This window comes from Delphinapterus leucas, chromosome 1 (genome assembly GCF_059928025.1).
Source record: "Delphinapterus leucas isolate spDelLeu-1000000601 "Yukka" chromosome 1, BTC_Dleu_Yukka2, whole genome shotgun sequence".
Taxonomy (NCBI): domain Eukaryota; kingdom Metazoa; phylum Chordata; class Mammalia; order Artiodactyla; family Monodontidae; genus Delphinapterus; species Delphinapterus leucas.
This window is the reverse complement of record NC_143129.1, coordinates 147,567,179-147,592,395: the sequence shown is the minus strand read 5'-3', so window position 1 is coordinate 147,592,395 and position 25,217 is coordinate 147,567,179. Positions and strand designations below refer to the sequence as shown.

The 25,217-nt window shown below is 37.5% G+C and overlaps 1 protein-coding gene across 5 annotated transcripts in view; it reads left to right on the top strand.

Moving 5' to 3' along the window:
• Nucleotides 1-25,217, top strand: part of OSBPL9 (oxysterol binding protein like 9) — a 167,824-nt gene that overhangs the window by 6,509 nt on the left and 136,098 nt on the right. For all 5 annotated transcript variants that reach the window (XM_022575670.2, XM_022575671.2, XM_022575669.2 and 2 more), the window contains exon 2: nucleotides 23,259-23,309. In XM_022575670.2, the coding sequence (XP_022431378.2) occupies nucleotides 23,259-23,309 (51 nt within the window). The remainder of the gene's footprint in view (nucleotides 1-23,258; nucleotides 23,310-25,217) is intronic.

Genomic DNA, 25,217 nt, shown 5'->3' with positions numbered 1-25,217 from the left:
TTGACTGGAGTTGGAGGATTTGCTTCCAAGATAACTCACAATCACGGCTGTTGGCAGAAAGCCTTAGTTTCTTGCTGGCTGTTGGAAGGTGGCCTCAGTTCCTCACCAGCCAACCTCTCTGTTAGGCTACGTGAGTGTCATCATAGAGCATCTGGCTTCACTCAGAAGGAGTAATCCAAGTGAGAGCCAGGAGGAAGCCAAAGTGCTTAGTATGACCTGGTCTGAGGACATCACTTCTGACTTATTCTGTTCATTAGAAATGAATCATTAAGTTCAGCTCATATGCTCATGGGGATGGGAATTTTAGGCATGGGCAGGAGAATTAGGCTTTACCTTTTGAAAGGAGTGTCAAAGAATTTGTGGAGGGATTTTAAGCCATCACAGTCATATTTAAGGGATTGGCAGAGAAAAGAGCCTGCACAGGAGAGTGAAAAGGGACAGCCAGAGGTATCAGAGAAAAACCAGAAGAATGTGGCAGTCAAGGTGTGAATACTGAGTTGGCTTGAATACTATTGAGAGAATTGAATAGATGAAATCTTAAAAATATCCATTGGAGTGATCAATTTGAACATCACTGATGCCCTCAAAGAGAGAAGTTTCCATGGAGTCGTGGGTGTGGAAGCCAGATTAGAGTGGTTTGAAGACTAAATAGGAGGTAAGAAGTGGAGAAAATAAGTGTAGATTACTCAAGATGTTTCATTGTGAAAGAGGCAGAGAAGAATATGGAATTGAGGGGAAGGGGTTTCTAAGGTAGGAGTATGCTTAAATGTTGTAGGGATGGGAAGCAGGGTCCATGTTAAAAATGAGAGTAGAGTCAAGATTTAAGGAATGTAGTAAACATTTAGATCAATGGCCATGGGAACTGGAAAAAGGAATAACTAGGGACATGTTGAAGATTAATCAGGTTGTATAAGGAACTAGTTGAGATTATAAAATATGATTTGTTTAGTCATTACCCATAAATATTTAACACTCTTTCTTGATTTGTATTGTTTTTATAACACTTTGGAGAGAATGTTAGAAATAGTGAGTTAGTAAGTTATCAGGGCCACTCAAGGTAGTCTTTGTAAAAGGAATCATTAGAGAAATAATATGTTCTTTGCTGTTACATGCTGACTGAAAGAGACTCATAGTGACTTTGAATTTCAAAACCATTGGTAATCTAAACACATTTAGGTGTTATTTGGCAATCCTTAGCAATGTCTGGAAGGTGATTAAAAAAGAAATCTGTCATCTAATTCTTGGATTTTAGGTTTTTGAAGAGCTTAAGTATATGTGTTTCTCTTGCAAAGATGTAAAGGAGGGAGTCTCAGATTCTCCTAGAAAGATATCAGCACCACTCACACCAAACAATTAAAAGTGAATTTATACTTTTCTAAATAAACTGTTTTTGAATATATCAAATATGATTTTTATATTAAGCTTACATGGTACATAGTAATAATCCAAATCTTAATATAGTAGTTTTAGAATTGTAAAAGGAACAGAAGAAAAATTGTATCTAATCTAAATGCCCTGAAAAGAAAAGAAAGAAGCCTCCTAAGAGGGTAAGTAGAACCAGTGGGAAGAAGTATATGGAAATTTTATATCTTTTGCTTTCCTTGAATACTCTCGTCAGTCAAGGAGTCTGATTCCTCCAGCTCCGTTTTTTTCCCTCCAGACTGCTTTGGCTATTCGGGGTCTTTTGTGTCTCCATACAAATTTTAAGACTTTTTGTTCTAGTTCCGTAAAAAATGCCATTGGTAATTTGATAGGGATTGCATTGAATCTGTAGATTGCTTTGGGTAGTATAGTCATTTTCACAATATTGATCCTTCCAATCCAAGAGCATGGTATATCTCTCCATCTGTTTGTATCATCTTTAATTTCTTTCATCAGTGTCTTATAGTTCGCTGCATACAGGTCTTTTGTCTCCCTAGGTAGGTTCGCTGCATACAGGTCTTTTGTCTCCCTAGGTAGGTTTATTCCTAGGTATTTTATTCTTTTTGTTGCAATGGTAAATGGGAGTGTTTCCTTAATTTCTCTTTCTGATTTTTCATCATTAGTGTATAGGAATGCAAGAGATTTCTGTGCATTAATTTTCTTTCCTGCAACTTTACCAAATTCATTGATTAGCTCTAGTAGTTTTCTGGTGGCATTTTTAGGATTCTCTGTGTATAGTATGTCACCTGCAAGCAGTGACAGTTTTACTTCTTTTCCAATTTGTATTCCTTTTATTTCTTTTTCTTCTCTGATTGCCGTAGCTAGGACTTCCAAAACTATGTTGAATAATAGTGGTGAGAGTGGACATCCTTGTCTTGTTCCTGAACTTAGAGGAAATGCTTTCAGTTTTTCACCATTGAGAATGATGTTTGCTGTGGGTTTGTCATATATGGCCTTTATTATGTTGAGGTAGGTTCCCTCTATGCCCACTTTCTGTAGAGTTTTTTTGCAAAAGTTAAGTTTACATGATACATGGAATCATATAAATGGAATCATATTCAAGGAAAGTATTTTGAGGTATTCATAATTAATTTTTTCCCATTCACATGACAAAGATTATTATGAAAGTTGATATTCTGTGTCCCAGAGTTTTGTTCACATTAAGCCTTCATCCTAAGATTGTCCACTTATTTAATTTAATTTAATTTATTTTAGCATTACTCTTATGGCACAGATGAGCAAATAAAATATTGGGTGAATATTTGGTTTGTCACTCTGGCAACTATCTCTACAGTGTCTCTCAATCCTCCTCTTTCCTCCATCACTCGTAGAAGATGCCATGCTTCCCAGAGACAATAGAGTCCATTTGGTGGAAACACTCTCAACTGCTCGTACTCCCACCTGTTGGTATACTTACTTTCCTGCCTGTCCTTCTCTGTCATGATGGAAGAGGTAATCCTTGGGTGTTCTGGATTTCATCTGCTCACACATTTTTTGAGGATCTCAGTCTATAGATTTTCTCCTTTTTCTGCTTTCCTCCCTCCCCTCTCTCCTGTATGTCTTCAACTTCTTCCTTTCTATGTACAGACTTTTGTTGTTTAAGAATATTTATTTTGCAGTATAACATCTAAACATCATAGTTGTAACAATTTCATATGGAAAATATTAGTAAATTTTTAGGTTGCCTGGTGCTTTTCATTTTTTATTGAGACATTAATACATATACCATCTCTTTGAAAGATACAGTTCAATGAGCTTTTTATTTTTAGTTTATTCACAGAAGTGTATAACCATATCCACAATCAATTTTAGAAAATTTTCATTACCCCTAAGAGAAACCCTATTTCTATTAACAGTCACTTCCAGTATTTCACCCCTAGCCCTAGGCAACCACTAATCTACTTTCAGTCTCTGTAGATTTGCCTCTTTTGGACATTTCATATAAATAGAATCATATCATTAAAGTATTCTTTAAATAATTCTAATATGGCTTCTTTCATTTAACATGGTGTTTTCAAGGTCCATCCATATTGTAGCATATATCAGTGCTTTTTATTGCTGCGTGTTCTGTTATATGTATGGTCCACATTTTATTTATTCATCATCAGCTGATGAACATTTCAGTTGTTTCCACATTTGGGGTATTATGATTAATGATACTGTGAACGCTTGTGTACATAAGTTTTGGTGTGGACATACGTTTTCATTTTTCTTGGATATATATCTAGGAGTGGATATATATTTGGATATATATCTCCAAATATATTTCATTTTTCTTGGATATATATCTAGGAGTGGAATTGCCAAGTCATACGGTAACTCTGTTTAACTTTTTGAGGAACTGCCAGACTGTTTTCCAAAGTAGCTGCACCTTTTTACATTCCCACTAGGGGTATAAGGGTTCCAGTTTCTCTGCATCCTTGCCAACATTTTGTTATTGTCTGTCATTTTGATTATAGCCATCCTAGTGGGTGTGAAGTAGTATCTTACTATATTTTGATTTGTGTTTCCCTGGTGACTATTGATGTTGAGCATCTTTTTGTGTGCTTAATGGCTGTTTGTAAATCTTATTAAGAGAAATATCTATTTGGGTCCTTTGCCCATTTTTAAATTGGGTTGTCTTCATTGTAAGAATTTTTTATATAGTCTAGATACAAGTCCCTTATGAGATACATGATTTTCAAATATTTTCTCCCTTTCTGTGGGTTGTCTTTTTACTTTCTTGATAGTGTCCTTTGAAGCACAAAAATTTTTTAATTTGACTCTGTCTAATTTATCTTTTGTTGCTTGTGCTTTTGGTGGTATATCTGGAAAACCATTGCTTAATCTAAGGTCACAAAGTTTTATTCCCAAGTTTTCTTCTAAGAATTTTATAGTTTTAGCTCTTACATTTAGGTCTTTGATCCATTTTGAATTAATTTTTGTATATGGTGTGAGCTAAGGGTCACATTATTTTTAAAAAACTTTATATTCTTTATTATTTTTATTATTCTTTTGCATGTGGGTAACCAGTTATTCTAGCACCATATATTGAAAACACTATTTTTTCTCCATTGAATTGTCTTGACACTCTTGTTGAAAATCAGTTAACCATAAACCATGTGAAGATTTATTTCTGGACTCTCAGTTCTATTCCATTGATCTTTATGTCTATTCTTATGCCAGTGTCACACTATTTCAATTACTGTAGCTTTGTAGTAAGTTTTGAAATTGGGAAGTGTAAGGCCTTTAGCTTTGTTCTTTTTCAAGATGTTTTGGCTATTCTGGGTTCCTTGAATTTCTATATGAATTTTAGGATCTACTGGCTTTTTCATTAACAAATTAACGTGGACTGTATCTCTCCCAAGTTGAAAAATATCTCTGCTAATTCTGTGTCTCCCTGGAAATACCATCTTAACCTCTCTTCTTCAGGATAGGTGAACCTATTGGAAGAGTCTTCTGCATTGTCTGTCTTTATTCATCCATCTTGCATTTACATTACAGCAATCTTTTTACCTCCAGATTTCACTGAAAATCCTAGCAAAGGTCTCCAATGATAGCTTTGTTGCTAAACCCAGTGGGTGCTTTTTACCCTTAGTTTTAATATCGCTGTCTCTGCAGAATTTGACATTACTCTTTATTTTAAAGCTTTAAAAAATAGTTTTATTGTTCTTGAAGAGATGACAACATAATCTTAATTTTTAAAAATTGAAACAATAGCGAAAACTATATTAGGTAGAAGGAAGGAAAGTTCTACCGGAAATCCTACTATCTGTGTTTTGGAGAATAGCTTTCCTAGCAACTCTGTGCTTATATACTCATTTATGTATATTTTGTACAAATGGAATCATTTTATACATGATATTCTACAACCTAAGAGCATTTTATTAAAAGTTTTCTACATAATTTGTTGTACCATTTTGTATTGCATTTCTTCAAGTAGCAAAATGAACAAAGGATATCACTTTTCCTTCATCCTTACGTAATGAGATCTCAGTCATCTGGCTTTGGGAGATTAAGATTCCCATGCTGTTTGTGATGCTGGAAAAGAATGTACAATAATTTGTATTATGTCCCACCCAGTCTGCTAGGTTAAGGCAGTTACAAAGACCCACTCACAAACAAAAGACTCCACTTCTTTTTTTATAAATTTATTTATTTATTTTTGGCTGTGTTGGGTCTTCATTTCTGTGCGAGGGCTTTCTCTAGTTGCGGCGAGCGGGGGCCACTCTTCATCGTGGTGCGCGGGCCTCTCACTGTCGCGGCCTCTCTTGTTGCGGAGCACAGGCTCCAGACACGCAGGCTCAGTAGTTGTGGCTCACGGGCCTAGTTGCTCCGCGGCATGTGGGATCTTCCCAGACCAGGGCTCGAACCCGTGTCCCCTGCATTGGCAGGCAGACTCTCAACCACTGCGCCACCAGGGAAGCCCCAAAAGACTCCCCTTCTTAATGAGGGAGTGGCAAAGTTCTAGAAGAGCTTGTGGGATGAGAAATACCATTATAGGCCATTTTTGGAAAATACAGTGTGCCACAAGCCTCTACTATATTAATCATTGTCGTAGGTATTTTCTAATATTGTCAAATACATTGCCTCATTAAGCCTCATAACTTCTCCCATTTTTTCTTGCTACCACTATTGCATATAAATCACCATAATGTCTCACTTGGTCTATCGCAAAAACCTCATAACTGGTCTCTTTGTTTCCTTTTTGTGCTCTAAAGTCCATTTTCTATCAACAGCCCAAGTGATCTTTAAAAAAAATGAAAAAAAAAAAAGATCATGTTTTTCCCCCTGCTTAAAATTCTCTAATATTAGACTATAGGAAAAAAATCCAAACTCTTTACTATGACTTATGGCTTTATGATCTTTCTCCACTTACCTTTCTACAGTAAACCTTTTGCTCACCACTCTCTATCCACTCTAGCTTTTTTTGTGTGTTCCTAAAACACCTCAAACTTGTTCCTGCCTCAGGCCTTTGCATATATTTTCTGGCTTCCTGGACTGATATTATCCCACGGCTGTACCATGGCTGATTCCTTGTTGGTGTACAGGTCTTCATTTAGGCGTCACTGCTCAGAGAAGTCTTTCCTTAGTAGACCTCACTTAGTCACTAGCACAATGGTCTTGTTTTATTTTTTCATAGCATTTCTTGTTAGCTGCTAAAATTATTTTGTTTGTTTGTTTATGTCTATTTCCCTCTGGAATGTAAGCATTCCCTCTGGAATGTAAGTCTCTGTTCCATGATAACAGAGACTTATGTTCATCATTTTGTCTTTAGTATCTAGAGCAGTGCCTGGCACTTAGTGAGTATTCAATATTTATGGAATGAACAATAGTGTGAAATAGTTTTTACTTCCTTTACACATGAAGAAATTGAGACGTAAGAGATCACATGGTAGTTTCTCTGTACGTGATTAAGCCTTCCGACTCCAGATAGAATGTTCTTTCTGTCTGCGGATACTGAATTGTGCTAGCATTGATATTTTAAAATGAAAATAAACCCAAGTTATCACTAGTCTGCTTACAGGTAATAACTAATTTACACCATTATCACAATGAAATAAACGTTCTTCGGAGGTTCTTCTAAAGTGCAAACTGCATTGATTAATCATTAAAAAGTACTGAATCCTTTTACATCTAAGTTGTAAGATAGGGACTTAAATCATCCCCTTTGAAGTGCCAAGGATAAACAAAAGACTCTTCTTCCATTCCAGTTCACCGAAAGCCTACTAGAGAAGGGGAGGAGAAGCAGATACTAAGTCTTAGAATTTGTTGATTGATGATTTTTTTAATTCACAAAATGTGAGCACAGAAATGTAGTGGCAAATTCTTGAAGCTAATTCTACTTTGAAATTTTAGTCACGCAGAAGAGGATGAAGTGTAAATTTCAGATAGGTGATGATATCCTTTGTGACCAACCCACCATTCTGTTCTGTGTTTGCATGTTAATTAGACCTGATAAAGAATGAGTGTTTTTATTCTTTCTAAAATTTTTTTAATTTTTAATTTTAATTTTTTTTTTTTGCCGTATGCGGGCCTCTCACCGCCCGTGGCCTCTCCCGTCGCGGAGCACAGGCTCCGGACGCACAGGCTCAGCGGCCATGGCTCACGGGCCCAGCCGCTCCGCGGCACGTGGGGTCCTCCCGGACCGGGGCACGAACCCACGTCCCCTGCATTGGCAGGCAGACTGTCAACCACTGCACCACCAGGGAAGCCCCTAATTTTTATTTTTTGATTGAATTATAGTTGATTTACAGTATTGTATTAATTTCTGCTGTACAGCAAAGTGACTTAGATATACATATATATACATTCTTTTTTACATTCTTTTCCATTATGGTTTATCACAGGATATTGAATATAGTTCCCTGTGCTATACAGTAGGACCTTGCTGTTTATGTATTCTATATATAATAGTTGGCAGCTTCTAACCCAAAATTCCGAATCCATCCCTTCCCCACCCCTTCTCCCTTTTGGCAACCACAAGTCTGTTCAGAATGAGTGTTTTTAACTACAAATAGAACTACCATATGACCCAGCAATCCCACTACTGGGCATATACCCTGAGAAAACCATAATTCAAAAAGAGTCATGTACCAAAATGTTCATTGCAGCTCTATTTACAATAGCCCGGAGATGGAAACAACCTAAGTGTCCATCATCGGATGAATGGATAAAGATGTGGCACATATATACAATGGAATATTACTCAGCCATAAAAAGAAATGAAATTGAGCTGTTTGTAATGAGGTGGATAGACCTAGAGTCTGTCATACAGAGTGAAGTAAGTTAGAAAGAGAAAGACAAATACCGTATGCTAACACATATATAAGGAATTTAAGAAAAAAAAATGTCATGAAGAACCTAGGGGTAAGACAGGAATAAAGACACAGACCTACTAGAGAATGGACTTGAGGATATGGGGAGGGGGAAGGTTAAGCTGTGACAAAGCGAGAGAGAGGCATGGACATATATACACTACCAAACGTAAGGTAGATAGCTGGTGGGAGGCAGCTGCATAGCACAGGGAGATCATCTCGGTGCTTTGTGACCGCCTGGAGGGGTGGGATAGGGAGGGTGGGAGGGAGGGAGATGCAAGAGGGAAGAGATATGGGAACATATGTATATATATAACTGATTCACTTTGTTATAAAGCAGAAACTAACACAGAATTGTAAAGCAATTATACTCCAATAAAGATGTAAAAAAAAAAGAATGAGTGTTTTTAAATTGCCTTTTTAAAAAGTGTTTTTTTCCCTCTTTATTATAAAAGTAAAGTATGTCTATAGCAGATCATTGACTTCTCAAGTCCTTGAAAGTTTCTTAAGCCCTTTGGCATAGTTCTTGAATTCTTGACCTACTTCCTTATTCTTGCTCATAATCCTGCTTTCCCTTGAGCACCAACATCTAAGAGAAATTCTTTAAGAAAATAATTTCTTAGGCAATGTTTGAATTTATAACAACTTTCCCCATATCTTTTGATATTCACATGCTGTATTTTGAGTGCTTTTCCTAGCTAACCTGGGAACCATTTTTAACAGTTTCTTTGCAAAAATTTGTTCTGGGTTCTAAACCCTAAATTTGAACAAGGAGCTTTTGGAGCATAGCCTCATTCTAATTTGGGACCTGAAGGATGAGTTTTAGAATTAGGACTAAGACTTCAAAAATCCATGGTTCTGGCTATTGTTCTGGCAATACAAGAACAACACAAAAAATTTGCATTTCACCAAAAATATCTACAAACAATAAATGCTGGAGAGGGTGTGGAGAAAAGGGAACCCTCTTGCACTGTTGGTGGGAATGTAAATTGATACAGCCACTATGGAGAACAGTATGGAGGTTCCTTTAAAAACTAACAATAGAACTACCATATGACCCAGCAATCCCATTACTGGGCATATACCCTGAGAAAACCATAATTCAAAAAGAGACATGTACTGCAGTGTTCATTGCAGTACTATTTACAATAGCCAGGACACGGAAGCAACCTAAGTGTCCATTAACAGATGAAAGGATAAAGAAGATGTGGCACATATATACAATGGAATATTACTCAGCCATAAAAAGAAACGAATTGAGCTATTTGTAGTGAGGTGGATGGACCTAGAGTCTGTCATACAGAGTGAAGTAAGTCAGAAAGAGAAAAACATATACCGTATGCTAACACATATATATGGAATCTAACAACAACAAAAAAAGTGGTTCTGAAGAACCTAGGGGCAGGACAGGAATAAAGACACAGACGTAGAGAATGGACTTGAGGACACGGGGAGGGGGAAGGGTAAGCTGGGACGAAGTGAGAGCGTGGCATGGATGTATATACACTACCAAATGTAAAAGAGATAACTAGTGGGAAGCAGCTGCATAGCACAGGGACATCAGCTCGGTGCTTTGTGACCACCTAGTGGGGTGAGATAGGGAGGGTGGGAGGGAGATGCAAGAGGGAGGGGATATGGGGATATATGTATACGTATAGCTGATTCACTTTGTTATACAGCAGAAGCTAACACAACAATGTAAAGCAATTATACTCCAATAAAGATGTTAAAAAAATTTTGCATTATACAAATTTTCCCATCTTCGTAGTGCTTTTCTTGCTGTTCATCTTTCCATTATCTTATTATCTTGGGCCCTGACTTAGTCTTTTCCAAATAAGGAGAAACATTCTTGGCAATTTTTAATAGAAAAGTGGAGTTGAATGATAATAATGGATTATCACTGCGCAGTTTGGTGAGAGAAGTACTAGTATACAGCATAAACCACCTGGAGTTTAACACACCCCCATCATTTCTTTCAATCACTTTTTTTGTGAAATAACATTAATCACTATTTAGTATTTTGGGCAGTATTTGAAAAACTAAACAAACATAGGAAATATACATTGAGGTCCAATATATATTAACATACCTTAAGTAATTTGTAGCACTTAGGCTACTAGTTAGTATTTAATATTTAACTTTTTCTTAGAAAGGATGCGCAATCCCTGCCATCATAGCTGTGCTTAATTAAACCCTGTGAAAGTGGTTCTCTTTCTACTGGCCTGAAATTCTGATTTGAAGATAAAATTGTCCTTTTTAAGAAATAGTGAGAGACCTGGGACTTTACAATGTAAGATTTCACTAGATCAAAATACAGGTCTACAGTCCTTTACCCATAATTCTGAAATCCCTCAGTCTCTGAATTCCAGAAGTTTTTTTTCTAAATTTATTATATTCTCATTTGGAAGTAATGCCTGTCTTGAACTGTGTGACTCTTTATAATCTCTGTCATACTTAGTGTAAATATATGTTGTACTACCTAAATAGTAGTTTGCTGAATTGTGAAATTAATTAAATGCTTAATACTTCAGACTCCACTGCAGGTGTGACACAGTTTATGTACTATATGTATATTACTTTTCAAAAATTGTGAATTTCAAAACACATTTGATCTGAAAGTCTCAGATAAGAGATGTGGACCTGTATCTGTTATCTAATGACGTAGGGGCTTACATGCCAGCAATAGTTCAGAAGGCAGGGGTACCACCCTCTGAAGTATTGCTGCGAGGATTTGTAGGGTGGCAGTTATACTGTTGAGTTCAGAAGGATCACTGATTTGACACTCAGCCTTTGTGGCTCAGAAAATCTTTGAAAGAAAACTTAAATTAACCAGATCTATAGTAACTGGTAGAATGCATGGCGTTTAGAGTCAGACCTGGATGGGAATCCTCTCTGTCCCACTTATTATATGTGAGTCCATGGGCAGGTTACATAAAACTTTCTGAGCCTTTATTTTCTCAATTACAAAATGGATATAATAAAAGAACCTATATCATAAGATTGATGTGAGAATTAATATTATATTTAAAGCACTAGCACAGTGTCTGGCATATAAGTGCTCAGTAAATATTAACAAAAAGCTAAAGTTTATGACAGTGTTTGACATATAATAATATTCACTAAATGTACATTGTGGTAACTATTACATAAGCTAATTTTCAAATTTATTCATAACAAGATATATAACTGTTAAGGAGACTGCATATTTAGGCTATCTCATTAGTGCATTAGTACATATAGTCTGAAAGCAAGCTATATGGGATGCCAAATTTATAAGCAGAAGCAGACTAAAGGGAGTTATATATTATATTATAGCTATTTAATCAGACATTGATATCAAGATGCAGTATCTCTGTGTTAGAGACATACCTATTACAAGAACCAAACAGGTCTAATCTGTTGATCAGCAAAACTTCTATTCTGGCTTTCTGGTTCTGGTTCTGGCCTTCCTACTGTAGTTCTATTACTTTTAATACTTTCTGATACTTAGTATAATTAGTCATAATTAGTATAATTACCTCTAGGCTGTTCCAGCTCTTAAAGATGATCTTGTATATATCTCTGTTCTGATACATGTCTGGTTTCTTTGAAGGAAGGCAGCCATCTTCCAGGATCTTGGAGAGACCCCAAATATCACTGTCCCCTTGTATACTGATTCAATATATTTTCCTAAGGCTCTATCTGTAGTATACTGCTGCTCGAATGAGGCCCTCTGTAATGGGGAGGGGGAGATGAGGAAGTTATCTATCCCTATGAATGATAGGGAAAATTCCTCCATTATTGTGGGTCTGTGAATCCTCAGTGTTTCTGGTGGTGTAGCTTTCCAGTAGCATGATGACATTTTGGGCTATTGAGTGCCCACAAGGCATTAACTAGTGAAGGCTCTCTGGTACATTAAATACTATCAAGATGGCTTAAGGAGTCTGTGCTCTCCCAAATAGAAAGGAGACTACAGGAATGGGTATTATTGCTGTCATTTCCTATTTTGTAGTTGTTGTTGTAAACAGTGTATCTTTGTGGAATTCTGGCAAGTGCTATTTATTTAATTACTTTTATTGAGATATAATTATACCCAATAAAAAACCCCACAGATTTCAAGTATACATTTAGATGAGTTTTGACATTTGTTTACACCCTTGTTACCAGTATCAATCAAAAGATAGAGCATTGCTGTCATCCTGCAAAATTTCCTCCTGTCCTTTTCCTGTCCATTCTACACCCTAGAGCCAGCCTCTTGTGATTTCAATCTTTAGGTTAGCTTTGCCTAGCAGGTTGAGCCCCTGCTAGGTGTTCCAGGAGTGCATGGTCCAAAGAGCAACACTAGCTAGAAGCGCAACCTCATGTACTTTTGGGAATGAACTAACGTGTGACTCAATACTGAAGCAGTATTACCTTCATGTTAAAAGGAAGGAGACCATTTTGACATTTGTCCACATTCATTGTCCGCCTGTCTTCTACCATCAATTTATTGTTTATTCTTTGCAAAGGTATAGCAGGGGTGTTGGGTAGAAGAGGACACATGGATGAATCAGAAACCCTGCTCTCTAAGAGAAGTGATGAAGCATGCACATACATTATTTTCATATAAGATAGAAGTAATATGTGCCTTAAGAAAGGTAAGATGGGGTGCTATGTATTAAAAAGTTCAGAAGAAGGAAACTTCCCTTTTAGCTATGAGAGATTCAGAGCAAGTCAGATGAGACTCTTGCTTCATCTTTAATAAAGATTTAGTTTATTAAAGTAAAATTAACATTCAAATAAAAATTTAAGTGTCTTTACATAACACGTTTGGGGAGGCATTCTTTGCTTTATAAAAGGATTGTAGAATTAGTTTAAATGGCAAACTAATCTTCCCTAATGAATTTTGAACATATTTGTGCACAACTTTTCCAGATACGTTTGCTTTGTTAAGCAGAGGAAATGCACAGTATATTAACAGTTAAACAGGTTTTCATTGATGGCACCATATACCAGCACCAAGCTAGATTTTGTGAGTTAATTTGTTAATTTAAAATTCTTTTGAGTACTTAGTGTATGCTAGGAATATACTGAACTAATCTTTAATGTAAGTTTATATCCTGTTGGAGATACAGTTAAGTAGTTATAATTAAGATACAATTAAGAGGTTACCTTGGTGTTGAATTTGATTTAGTGTTTATATACCATTATTAGAGATTACTATTGCTCTCTAATTGTTTTATGTAATATTTTTAAATGCAGTTATAAAAATTCAGAATGCAGTAAATTGTACCTCAGCATATGAGCTGGGTTGAAAGAGGGTTCACAGAGGAAGTGTGTGAGCATGAAGTAGGGAAAATATATGTTTTTGTTTTACTTTGTTATTTGTCTTTTTGTAGGCTGTCTATGTTTTATTACTAAAGCAGTTTGGGGTCTATGTATATGTGTAGAGGAAACTGAGACATGTCTGAAAGAAAGTGTGGCTTTACTCCTGATGGGAGTAAAGTTAGTTTACATTTAGAGAAAATGATTGCAGATCTCTGTTTGCTATATTTAAGGTAGAAGCAAGGAAGGGGCGTGGACCTTGTGCCTTTTTTTTGTAATTAATTAATTAATTTTTATATTTATTTTTGGCTGTGTTGGGTCTTCGTTTCTGTGTGAGGGCTTTCTCTAGTTGCGGCAAGCGGGGGCCACTCTTTATCGCGGTGCATGGGCCACTCACTATCGCGGCCTCTCCTGTTGCAGAGCACAGGCTCCAGACGCACAGGCTCAGTAGTTGTGGCTCATGGGCCTAGTTGCTCCATGGCATATGGGATCTTCCCACACCAGGGCTCGAACCTGTGTCCCCTGCATTGGCAGGCAGATTCTCAACCACTGTGCCACCAGGGAAGCCCCCCTTGTGCCTTTTATACAGCAGTCCTATGCTAAGTGATTTACTTATATTAACTCAGTACCTGCAATGATCCCGTGAGAGTAATACCCAGATTTACAAATGAGGAAACTACAGCTCAGGAAATTTTAGTGATTTGGCCAAGGTCACACTACCAGCAAGTTGGCAAGGCTGGAATTCAAAATCTTCTCTCTCTCACTCCACAGTCCATGTTATTTCATTAAATTGTACTATCTATAGGATAAGTTACATGTCTGGATATACTTTTAAAAAAATAATTTCTTCTAAAAATTGTACTTCCTTTAAAAATTTTTGTAAACCATGTTGGGGGATTGAAATAATTTTGTACATTTAAATGAAAGAGTTCAGGGACTTCCCTGGCAGTCTAGTGGTTAAGACGCTGTGCTTCAATGCAGGGGGTGTGGGTTTGATCCCTGGTCTGGGAACTAAGATCCCACATGCTGTGCGGCCAAAAAAAAAGAAAAGAAAAATAAATAAAAGAAATTAAAATAAATAAATAAAGTTAAAAAATAAATGAGAGAGTTCACATGGGTATATCTATAGCCTCAGAAGCCTCAATGGAGAATATTTTGAGCTATCCTTAATTTAAATTACTTATGTAGCCTTCCCTTCAGAAGATTTTTTATATGTGGTACACAGAAGTTCAGCTAAAGTAATAGAATATATCCAGAGTGTGACAATTAAGAGACCCTACTGGGATTTTGAAAGGGGTTATATTAAATCTGTAGATCAATTTGGAGAGTATTGCCATTGTATTGACAATAGTAGCCCACCAATCCATGAACACAAAATGTCTTTCCATGTATTTAGATCTTTAATCTCTTTCAACAATGTTTTGTAGTTTCAGTGTACAAGTCTTGTACTTTCAAAAATTAGGTTTATTACTAAGTATTTTTATTCTTTTTGGTATTATTATAGATGGAATTATTTTGTTAATTTTTTTCAGATAGCTTGTTCCAAGAGTATAGAAATACAATCTATCTTTTTGAATTAATTTTTTTCATTTTCTTCAGATATATGCTCAGGAGTGGAATTGCTAGATCATATGGTAGTTCTATTTTAATTTTTTGAGGAAACTCTGTACTGTTTTCCATGGTTGTACCAATTTACATTCCCACCAACAGTGTACTAGGGTTCCTGTGAAAATATCTTCTCCCATTCAGTAGGTTGCCTTTTTGTTTTGTTGATGGTCTCCTTTGCTGTGCAAAAGCTTTTAAGTTTGATTAAGTCCCATTTGTTTATTTTTGCTTTTGTTTCCCTTGCCTGAGGAGACAGTTCCAAAAAAATATTGTTAAGACCTATATCAAAGAGTGTACTGCCTATGTTTTCTTCTAGGAGTTTTATGGTTTCTGGTCTTACATTTAGGTCTTTAATCCATTTTGAGTTTATTTTTGTGTGTAGCGTGAGAAATGTTCTAATTAATTTTTTTTTTTTTTGCAGTACGCGGGCCTCTCACTGTTGTGGCCTCTCCCGTTGCGGAGCACAGGCTCCAGACGGGCAGGCTCAGCGACTATGGCTCACGGGCCCAGCCGCTCCGTGGTATGTGGGATCTTCCCGGACCATGGCACAAGTCCGTGTCCCCTGCATCGGCAGGCGGACTCTCAACCACTGCGCCACCAGGGAAGCCCCTAATTCATTTTTTTAGAATGTAGCTGTCCAGTTTTCCCAACATCATTTAACTGAAGAGATTGTCTTTTCCCCATTGTATATTCTTGCCTCCTTTATTATAGGTTAATTGACCATATGTGCAAGGGTTTATTTTTGGGCTCTCTGTTTTGTTCCATTGATCTATATGTCTGTTTTTGTGCCAGTACCATACTGTTTTGATTACTGTAGCTTTGTAGTATAGTCTGAAGCCAGGCAACATGATACCTCCAGCATTGTTCTTTTTTCTCAAGATGTTTTGGCTATTTGGGGTCTTTTGTGGTTCCATACAAATTTTAGTATTATTTATTCCAGTTCTCTGAAAAATGTCATGGATATTTTCATAGGGATCGCATTAAATCTGTAGGTTGCTTTGGGTAGTATGGATATTTTAACAATATTAATTCTTCTAACCCATAAACATGGGACATCTTTTCATTTATTTGTAATGTCTTCAATTTCCTTTGTTGACTTCTTTTTTTTTTAGAATGTGTTATTATTTTAATTAATATTATGATTTGTTGTTGCTCAAGTGTCACAATTAAGGAGATTTTAGTGTGTAGCAATTTGCTAGAGGGAAACTCCCATTAAGTGGTGTGAAATTCAGTGCTATTTGATGTTGTAAATAAAAGAAGCAAGGGGTAATCCAGTGCAAGTTCTTCTCAAACTTTAATTTGCACAGAGAAATACTTGGGGATCTTATTAAAATGCAGATTCAGACTCTGGGGGTCTGGGGTGAGGCCTCAGATTCTGCATTTCTCACAAACTCCTGGGTGAGGCTGCTTGCCGCCCTGGACCTTTCAATAGCAGGGACCTAGGAGATTTTTCCTGGTGCTGGGTAAGATTCATTGACTTCTTATAGTTTCCAGAGTACAGGCCTTTCACCTCCTTAGTTAAATTTATTCCTAGGTATTAATTCTTTAAACATTTGATAGAATTTACCAGTGAAGCCTGGGCTTAGGCTTTTCTTTGTGAGAAGTTTTTTGATTACTAATTCAAATTCTTTACTTAAAGGTTTAGTTGTATTTTCTATTTCTTCTTTAATCAATTTTGACAGCTTGTGTCTTTCTTGGAATTTGTCCATTTCTTCTAGGTTATCTAATTTGTTGTTCATTGTATTCATTTAGAATACTTTTTGTTTTGTAAAGTTGGTAATAATGTTGTCTCTTTCATTCCTGATTTCAGTAATATGAGTCCCCTTTTTTTCTTGGTTAGTCTAGTTAAGGTTTGTCCATTTTGTTGATATTTGCAGTGAAACAACTTTTGATTTTTATTGTTTTTTCTCTGTTGTTTTTTCATTTTCTAATTTCATTTCTGCTCTAATTTCTATTATTTCCTTTCTTCTGCTTGCCTTAGGTTTAGTTGCACTACTTTGTGTAATTTTTTTTTTGCGGTACGCGGGCCTCTCACTGCTGTGGCCTCTTCCGTTGTGGAGCCCAGGCTCCAGACGCGCAGGCTCAGTGGCCATGGCTCACGGGCCCAGCCGCTCCGTGGCATGTGGGATCTTCCCAGACCGGGGCACAAACCCATGTCCCCTGCATCGGCAGGCGGACTCTCAACCACTGCGCCACCAGGGAAACCCTGTGTAATTTCTTAAGGTAAAAGGTTAGGCTATTGATTTGAGATCTTTATTTTTTAGTTTAGACATTTATAGTTATAAATTTCCTTCTAAGAATTGCTTTCATTGTATTCTTTTTTTTTAATAGATGTTTATTGGAGTATAATTGCTTCACAATACTGTGTTAGTTTCTGTTGCACAACAAAGCAAATCAGCCATATGCATATACATGTCCCCATATCTCCTCCCTCTTGAGCCTCCTTCCCCTCCTCCCTATCCCACTGTATTCTTTATGTTTTGGTAAATTGTGTTTTCATTTTCATTCATCTCAAGTATTTTCAAATTTCCCTTGTTATTTTTTCTTTGAACTATTGGTCGTTCAGGAGTGTCATTTAATTTCCACCTATTTGTGAATTTCCCAAATTTCCTTCTGTTATTGAGCTCTACAGTTAATCCATTTTGGTCAAAGAACATACTTTGTATTATTTCCATTGTTTAAATTTACTGAAACTTGTTTTATGGCTTAACATGTGGTCAGTTCTGGAGAATGTTCCATGTACCCTTGAAAAGAGAATGTCTTTTCAAGAAGTTTCCTCTGAAAGGCACAACCTGTTGCACATTGCTTCTGTTCACAGCACACTGACCTATACGTAGCTGAAAGGGAGGCTGGAAATGTAATAACTGGCAGGGGAGCCATGTGTTCAGTTAAAACTTTGGGTGGAGGATATGTTACTGAAAGGAAGAAGAGGAGAATGGATATCAGGGGACAAGCCTGTTACAGGCAACAATATATTTGTGGTAATTTACTTTGAAACTTCAATACAAACTTAATCTGAATCAATACCTTGGGGTTAGCATTAGGATTAGCATAAGGATTATTAGAAATAATTTTTGATTGCATGTCTTGTTGTAACAGAAGCCACTGACCTTGCATTAATAAGATATAAGAAACCAACAAACCCGACCACCAAATTCAACAATCTTTTTAAATTCTGGAGCCCCTTAGGAGTAGAACATATCACCCCTGTATCTCTCTGCTTCATGGGGGATTCTGTTTTCTAATCTAGCTGAAAAGATTTTAGCATCTGTTTTGTGAGTGATCCTTTCGTAAGGTGGTGGACCTTGTGGCTGGTGGCATGTTTGTGCCAAGTTGCTAAAAAGTACATTTGTTAGTAGGTTTGAGAACATTGGTAGCACAGCTCCTGGTAGGAAGATTGCTGGAGTTGGGGTTATGTTGGCCCTACGTTTCCCTCATCAGTACCAGTATTCATCAAAAAACAAACAGACAGCAACAACAGCAGGAAAATACAAAACAAAACAAAAAACCCCAAACAAAACCCCTTGCTATTCAGTGAATAGCATTGGCTTAGGCAGGTTTGCCTCAGATCAGGGTGTATCTGGAGATCACTTGCAGCTAGGACTCTCTGCCTCTCCTCTCTCCTCCTCTCAGCATGTATGCTTTAATTATTGCTTCCTTCATGTAGAGGGCACAACACCTGTGGCAACTGTACCTCACAGCTTCAAGAACAGATAGGAAAGAGCTCTTCCCTATCAGCTCAGCCCCAGTAGAAAAACTCCCTGTGGAAGGGTTCTATCCTTCCTTTTTTTTTTTGTGGTACGCGGGCCTCTCACTGTTGTGGCCTCTCCCGTTGTGGAGCACAGGCTCCGGACGCGCAGGCTCAGCGGCCATGGCTCACGGGCCCAGCTGCTCCGCGGCATATGGGATCTTCCCAGACTGGGGCATGAATCCGTGTCCCCTGCATCGGCAGGAGGACTCTCAACCACTGCGCCACCAGGGAAGCCCCCGGTTCTATCCTTCCTTGTCCCTGGGGTTGTGGGTTCTGTGATCGACAGCTTGGTCAGATAACCACTCCTCAGCACTCACTGTGCCTGGTGGACTTAGTCACACCAGCTTCCCTTTGGCCCCACATTGGAGCTGAGTGGGGAGAAAATGAGGGCGAGGGCTCTGTGTCATTGTGGAAGAGGAGGAGGATTCGAGGCTAGCAGAGCGCAGGTATGGTCTGGGAGAATGATTTGCAGGGCAGCCATTCCAAATTGTACTTGCTGGGTCAACTCTGCTACATTTTACATGTGTAATTTAACTGGGTAATTTACTTGATCTCTCTGGTGTCACTTTCATTTATAATATGTGCATAACTCTTACCACGCAAGGTCTTGTGAGGCTTACTGTGTATAAAGTGCATATCACATAGAGCAGGGGGTCCTCAACCCCCAGGTCACGGACTGGTACCTGACCGTGGCCTGTTAGGAACCAGGCTGCACAGCAGGAGGTAAGCGGCGGGTGAGTGAGTGAAGCTTCATCTGTATTTCCAGCTGCTCCCCCATCACTCACATTACTGCCTGAGCTCCGCCTCCTGTCAGATCAGTGGTGGCATTAGATTCTCATAGGAGTGCGAACCCTACTGTGAACTGCACATGCGAGAGATCTAGGTTGTGTGCTCCTTATGAGAATCTAATGCCTGATGATCTGAGGTGGAGCTGAGGTGGTGATGCTAGCACTGGGGAGCGGCTGCAAATACAGATTATCATTAGCAGAGAGGTTTGACTGCACAGAGACCATAATAAATTAGTTGCTTGCAGACTCTTATGAAAACCCTATCAGTGTATCAGTGAGTGGCAAGTGAAAACAGGCTCAGGGCTCCCACTGATTCTGCATTATGGTGAGTTGTATAATTATTTCATTATATATTACAATGTAATAATAATAGAAATAGGGACTTCCCTGGTGGTGCAGTGGTTAACAATCCACCTGCCAATGCAGGAGACACAGGTTCAATCCCTGGTCCGGGAAGATCCCACATGCTGCAGAGCAACTTAAGCCCATGCGCCACAGCTACTAAGCCTGCACTCTAGAGCCCGCAAGCCAGAACTACTGAAGCCTGTGCACCTAGAACCCATGCTCCGCAACAGGAGAAGCCACCACAATAAGCCCGTGCACCGCAACGAAGAGTAGCCCCCGCTCACCGCAACTAGAGGAAGCCCATGCGCAGCAATGAAGACCCAATGCAGCCAAATAAATAAATTGATTAAAAAATAAAGTACACAATAAATGTAATGTGCTTGAATCATCTCAAAACCATCCCCCACCACCCCCGATCCGTGGAAGAATTGCCTTTCATGAAACCGGTGCCTGGTGCCAAAAAGGTTGGGGACCACTGACATAGAGGGTATCGATGAGTGAGAATCTGCTGCTGCTGCTTTTGCTATATCATTAATGTCACCATCATCCCTTTCCCCCAAGTCCTCATATTTGACAGTGTTATTTTTCTATAACACACCACTGAGAATGTTCATAAACCTTCAGTAGCTCTCCATTAACTATTGAATAAAGTTTAATTTCCTTAACTTCTCACTGTTTTTTTCTGACCCTCCAAGACCTGGTCCCCATACCTCCTTTTCAGCTTCATCTCTCCATCTCTCTCCACCTTCCTCTCCACACACTGTGCTTGAGCTATCAGTCTACTCTTCTATGAAGACCTCATGTGTAAAGTTTTCCATACCTGTGCTTTTGCTAATGTTGTTCCCTTGGCTTGGAATGCCTTCTTTTTCCTACCTTACCTCTCTTATCAGAATCCTTTTTTTTAGTCCCAGATTGAACCTTGAGACCTGGTCACTTCAGTATTGCCTTTCCCCATCTTTTTTCCATGGCAGGGAGCCTTCTGTAGTTCATAGCACTTTGTGCCTCTATGCACATAATTTATTTTTGCTCTATATTACAGTCGTTTATATGCTAGTCTTTTTTTTGGACATTTAAAAACAGTCTAGGCCAGTTATTTTATAGGATATCCCACATTCTGGATTTGTCTGATTGTTTCCTAGCTATACTTGCTTTAATTATTTTCACTTATCTCCTTCAATGTTTTCTAACTTATAACCCTGTCTTACTCTTTTTCTATTTACTGTAATCTTATTTTTAAAAATGGAAGAGGGTCAAGGATGTTTCTTACCTTGTTTGAGTTGTATTCTAACTCTCATTGGGTATTTTCAAACCTAATTATTATTTTTCTGTATTGCCTTGACACTTTTGGAGGGAAGATAAGTGTACGGTATGGTAAAAGGGCTATTAAATGCTTAGGGAATGTTTTTGTTAACTGTGTTTTTATCAACTATATTGTTAGTAAAGAACTCTTTTCAACCCTGCTTGATGTTGAGAATGTTTTTTAAAATGTATGAGTCCTCTTTATATATGTAAGTAAGAAGACTCTCTTCAGTACTTCAATAATAATTTCTGAACATGAATTTCTATAGCTCAGTATTTGCTTTTTTGTTTTATTTTTTCTTTTTTGAAGAGAGTTTACTTTGATTTATCATTGTAATATTGTTACATTGATAAGCTAAGAATCAGTGAAAACAATGACATAGGCTATGTTAACAGCATGTACTGCAATGAGAAGGGTAAGGCAGATCTTTGTGTACAGACATGCAGATATCTCCAAGAAAGATTGAATTTATTTTTTCCAGCTTTATTGAGGTATAATTGACATATAACATTGTTTAAGTTTAAGGTGTATAGTTTGATGATTTGATATACATATATATTGTGAAATGATTACCACAATAAGGTTAATTAACACATCCATCATCACCTGTCATAGTTACCTTTTTTTTTTGTAGTGAGAACTCTTAAGATCTACTCACTCAGCCACTTTCAAGTATACAGTACATGTTGTTAACTATAGTCACCATGCTGTACATTAAATCCCCAGAACTTAGTTATCTTATAGCTGGAAGTTTGCTTATGGCTCAGTACAATGGATGTAGGGCATCTATGATTTAAAGTGGGACAGTTTTCTTTAAAACATAACCCCAGGGGATTCCCTGGTGGTGCAGTGGTTAGAACTCCAAGCTCTCACCACTGAAGGCCCAGGTTTGATCCCTGGTCGGGGAACTGAGATCCCGCATGCTGTGTGGCACGGCCAAAAGATTAAAAACAAGCAAACAAGCAAAAAAACATAACCCCATGATATTGGCTTGTTTTACTTTGTCACATAGTGGAGTACAGAAAAATACCAGTTGATGAGGTATTAAATATTTTTAAAACTTTAGTTATTTGAGGTTTTACTTTATTTTATTACACATGACTAAGTTAATTCTAGGAATATTTACTGAATGTCAACATGGGGCTTATTATGCAGAACATAGCCTTTGCTTGGCTCAGTCTAGTAGGGGAAACATAAAGGAGAAGCAACATTTTATCAATAAATATTTTTTATTACCTAATGTATGCCAGACATTGTTCTGAAACATAAGTCAGATACAGTTTCTATCCCTTAAGGAATGTGCAGTCTGTGGGTGAGTCAGACAAGTAACTAGCTATCATAGCACAAGATGGTGCATGCCACAACAAGGGAACACACAGGAGACTCTGGGAGTCCAGGGATGGGAATTCAAATCAGACGGAGGTAGGGCACTTGATGAATGACAGTTGGCAAGGCAGAAAATCAGGGTCAAGGATATTCCAAGCTGAGGAACATTGAATGAGAAATCTCAGAGGCAAAAAATGTGACCCATTTGGGGAGTTGCAAGGAGATAAAGTTAAAGCAGTGTTTCTCAAAACATGGTCTTGTGTTTGCTTGAGTCAGAATCATCTGGGAGTGATTCTTAAATCCCCAGGTAATTTGTCGCCTTCCAGGTGACTCTCAAACTTACTAAAATATGAGAAACATATTTTAGTTGAGAGTTAAGGGCTATGAAAGAGGAGTGAAAATATAGTGTAATATATGTTACATTTAAGGTACACATAAAATTCTGTGATTAGTTTTTTTTGTATAGACTAAAAACATTTTAAACCTCCCAATTCCTATCTTTAAGTGATGGTGGGGTGATGTGGGGTGGGGATGGGGAGAAGGGAGGAATATTACTATAAATGTTGTCTCTTTATCCCTAGATGATTTTAAAAACAGTCTGTTTATCTTTTATTCATTGAATGTTTTTGTTTTTCTTTTAGTCCAAGGACAAAATGATGAGAGGCTCTCGCAGAGGATGTGTTAGACTCAGAGTGAGTATTTATTCATTTTTATGATAACCAATTCCGACAGAAAGAAAAAAAATATTTTGACAGATTAATGGGAGTCTAAATTTAGTTTAGCTCCTTTACTTAATTGTTAGGGCAGGCAACTAAGGCTCAGAGAAAAAAAAAGAACTTCTCCAGGGTAACTCCAGAACCAGGACTAGAACTCAGTTCCTTTGGCCCATGATTTAATGTTGTATCCATGACTTAATGCACCTACTGATTTTTTTAACCTCTATTTTATATCCAGGGACAGGGGCTGGAAATTAAATGAGTTGTAGTGTTGGCAATAGCGCAAACAGTAGAAAAAAAACTGAAAAATCCCCACTTTCAGCTGCTTAGTTCTTCCTGTTCAACACTATTTAATAATGGTTTTTGTAGCAGTGATGTCCAATAGAAATATAATGTGAGCCACATATACATAATTTAAAATTTTTGTAGTAATCACATTTAAAAAGCAGGTGAAATTAATTTTAATAATATATTTTGTTTATGCCAGTATATCCAGAATATTATTTAAACAGGTAATCAATACAAAAATTATTAATGAGGTATTTTACATTCTTTTTTTCATACTAAGTCTTTGGAATCCACTATGTCTTTTGCACTTATGGCACATCTTTGTTCAGATTAGTTGTACTTCAGGTGGCCTGTAGGCACATGTAGCTAGGGGCTACCTTATTGGACAGTGCAGGCCTATAGCTTCAGGCTGCTTTCAATTGCTTGTTCAATTTCCACTGTGGTCCAAATAGCTAAAGACAAGAAAGAATGCAGCCTTGGGGATATAATTTCTAGTACTCCATCGTATCTAAAGAAGGGCCTACCTCTATCATAACTTGGTAAATCAGCTTCTAGTGACCTTTTCTTCTTTCAGGCTCCTGTTGCTTGCTTTCTGCCATCTTTTTTCTGCACCCTTACTTTTGAAAATGTAAATGTAAATATTTGGTAAACATACGATTGCCTTTATTAGCAGTAGTTAATTGGTAAAAATGGGAAATAACTGAGAAAAAAACCAAATTCTAATGGAAAAATTTTGGCACTGAGATAGGAGTAAGTATGGTGAATTTACAGGATGGAAATGAGACAGGCTTGTTTTGAACAGATGTTGTATATGTGATAGCATAAAGATTTTTGAAAATTCAGCTTATTATACTGTTTACTGTTTTTTTTCCATTCCTTTGGTTTTGCTTTTGCCTTCTTGGTTTAATTGCTTTTCTAACCACTTGCCATTGACCTCAGTCACCCCTCAGTCTGGTATGAACTGCTTTCTTGGCTTGAGATAGACTCAATGGTGAGACTTTGGCAGAGCTGCAGTGAGACAGCTCTTCAGTTGAATTCAATCTGGATTTGGGCCGCTGTCTCATTGTTACATTTAATGTGCTATTTTTTTCTTTTAAATATAGCTTAATTAATTATTAACCCTTGTGACTACCACCTAGGTTAAGAAATAGAATTTGGCCAGTTACCTCGGAAGGCTCTCTATGTGCCCCATTCAAATTACAACCACCTCCCTGTCTCTTAAAGTAACCATTGTTCTTTTATAGGAATCACTTCTTGGATTTGCTTTCCTAAATTCTATATTTTATATTACCCATTTAAAAAAACTTGATATCTTTTGTTTGCAGTTATGTATTGAAGAATCCAGACCCTTTGACCTGTAGGAGCTTTCCATAATGTAGATTTTATTGATTGCATACTGGTGCAATTCAGCGTGTTCCTCTGTCTCTGCTTTTCTTGCAAATTGGCAGGTGGATCCAGAGACTGGATCAGACTTAGGTTTGATCCCTTTGGCAAGACTATAGGCAGTGTTGTGTTCTTTTATCAGTAGACACATGATGTCTGGTTTTTGCTCTTTATTGATATTAGCAACTTTTTTTTTTTTTCCGGCTGCATCAC